The sequence below is a fragment of the Apaloderma vittatum genome, unplaced genomic scaffold (genome assembly GCF_000703405.1).
Source record: "Apaloderma vittatum isolate BGI_N311 unplaced genomic scaffold, ASM70340v1 Scaffold41864, whole genome shotgun sequence".
Lineage (NCBI taxonomy): Eukaryota > Metazoa > Chordata > Aves > Trogoniformes > Trogonidae > Apaloderma > Apaloderma vittatum.
Genome location: NW_009712874.1, coordinates 2,053 through 3,637, shown reverse-complemented (window position 1 = coordinate 3,637; position 1,585 = coordinate 2,053). Strand labels below are relative to the sequence as shown.

The following is a 1,585-nucleotide window of genomic DNA, read 5'->3' as shown; positions in this document are numbered from 1 at the left end:
GTGGGGCAGGGATCTTGCTTGGCCTTTGTGATCCCGAACCCGGGCCGTGACGTGGGAGCATTGTTCAGGGAAGCGGGAGAGCTTCACCCACCCTTCCTTTCTCCAGGGTACAGCCTGTGACTGTACCGCCTAACCCTGCGAAAAGGGGTTTGATGTGCACAAAGAAATATTTTTCAAATGTTCACGTCCCATGGCTTTGTCTCTCTGGTTTCATTTCACCCTGAATTAAGTGCTGCTAACTCAGGGTTTTTTATCCCCTCTCACTATCCTTCAAGGCACAGAGGCTGCTGGCACAGCGGCGACCGCAGAAATCCTTCTTTGAGACGCTCATCAGGAGCCTGATCATCTTGTGCGTGGCCATAGCAGTGGTCTTGTCATCCATCTCCGTCTGCGATGGCCGCTGGCTCTTTGCAAGGGGGCAGCTCTTCGGACTGTGGCACTTCTGCACCGTTAGTAACAGCAGCGTCCTGAAGTGTGTCACCGACCTCAGCCTGGCCAACGTGGAGGGGCTGAGTGTGGGGGTGATTCCCATAAGGAGCATGGTGTCCTTTGCTGTTGTAGTTGCCATATTTGGCCTGGAGCTGCTGATGGTGTCCCAAGTCTGCGAGGACGCCAACGCAAGGCGGAAGTGGTCGATGGGCTCGGTTCTCATCCTCGTCTCATTTTTGCTGTCGGCCACCGGGGTTCTGAGCTTCTCCATCCTCGTGAAGGATCACCTCACCTTCACGGGCTTCACGCTGACGTACTGGTGTGAGTTCATTGCTGCCTTTCTCTTCTTCCTTAACGGGATCAGTGGACTTCACATCAACAGCCTCACACACCCCAGGAACAGGGTAGGCAAAATCTAGGCACAAAGCGTGTAACTCTGCCTTTGTGTAATCAGCTTTGCCAATTAGACTGGAAAAGAGGGAGTCTAATGAAGTTTGAAAAGGACGCCGCATCTTAAATTGTGTGCAAGGAGAGGAAACATGAGTCAGTCTTGTTACCTGTAGAAGACATACCCACCCACTGGTCAGCACGGTGGGCTGCGCAACACAAGGAAAGCAGAGGCTGGGACTGGCTGCTGCAGTGTAGTTTTCTGGAGGAGTGGATTAAAGAAGAGGGTGTGCTGTTAAGCGTGCGGAGTGGCAGCAGACTGCGATCTACGCATGTGGGCTATTTTGAGGCTTTCACAAAGCCTGTACTGCTATGGGTTTGGTGTTGCTATGCTTTCCCTTGTACTCTGGAGCCTGTGCGAAGAGTGTGACACAACTTCGGTCTGTCTCGTGGCTTTGCTCTGTCTCAGGGACAGATGATTTGTGCCTGGCCATGCTAACTGGCATGAAGTATTGAAAATCTTCACTGGATGTCACTCCATTTCTGTTTTGAAAGCGAAGGCACACAGATGTTGTTCTAATCACCTGTTTTGTTTCCTGCTGCCACATTCCCCGTAGCTGTCCTTTCCTCTGTGAGATTTTCTGGGACATTTCTGACAGAGGCACAGGGAGATGCAGCTGTCTGGGGCCAAGGGCAGGCGCTGGGTGATGTGGGTGTACAGGCAAGAGTTGTGATGTCTTCCTTGGGCAGCAGTGCCCACTGTGACCGC

General features: G+C 52.6%; 1 protein-coding gene across 1 annotated transcript; it reads left to right on the top strand.

Annotated features, from left to right (window-relative positions):
- Positions 1-275: 275 nt before the first annotated feature.
- On the top strand, positions 276-848 carry TMEM37 (transmembrane protein 37; the record flags this gene model as incomplete). Its single annotated transcript, XM_009868129.1, has 1 exon — positions 276-848. A coding segment is annotated over one exon (573 nt), but the record flags the coding sequence as incomplete, so codon positions are not given.
- Positions 849-1,585: the final 737 nt, after the last annotated feature.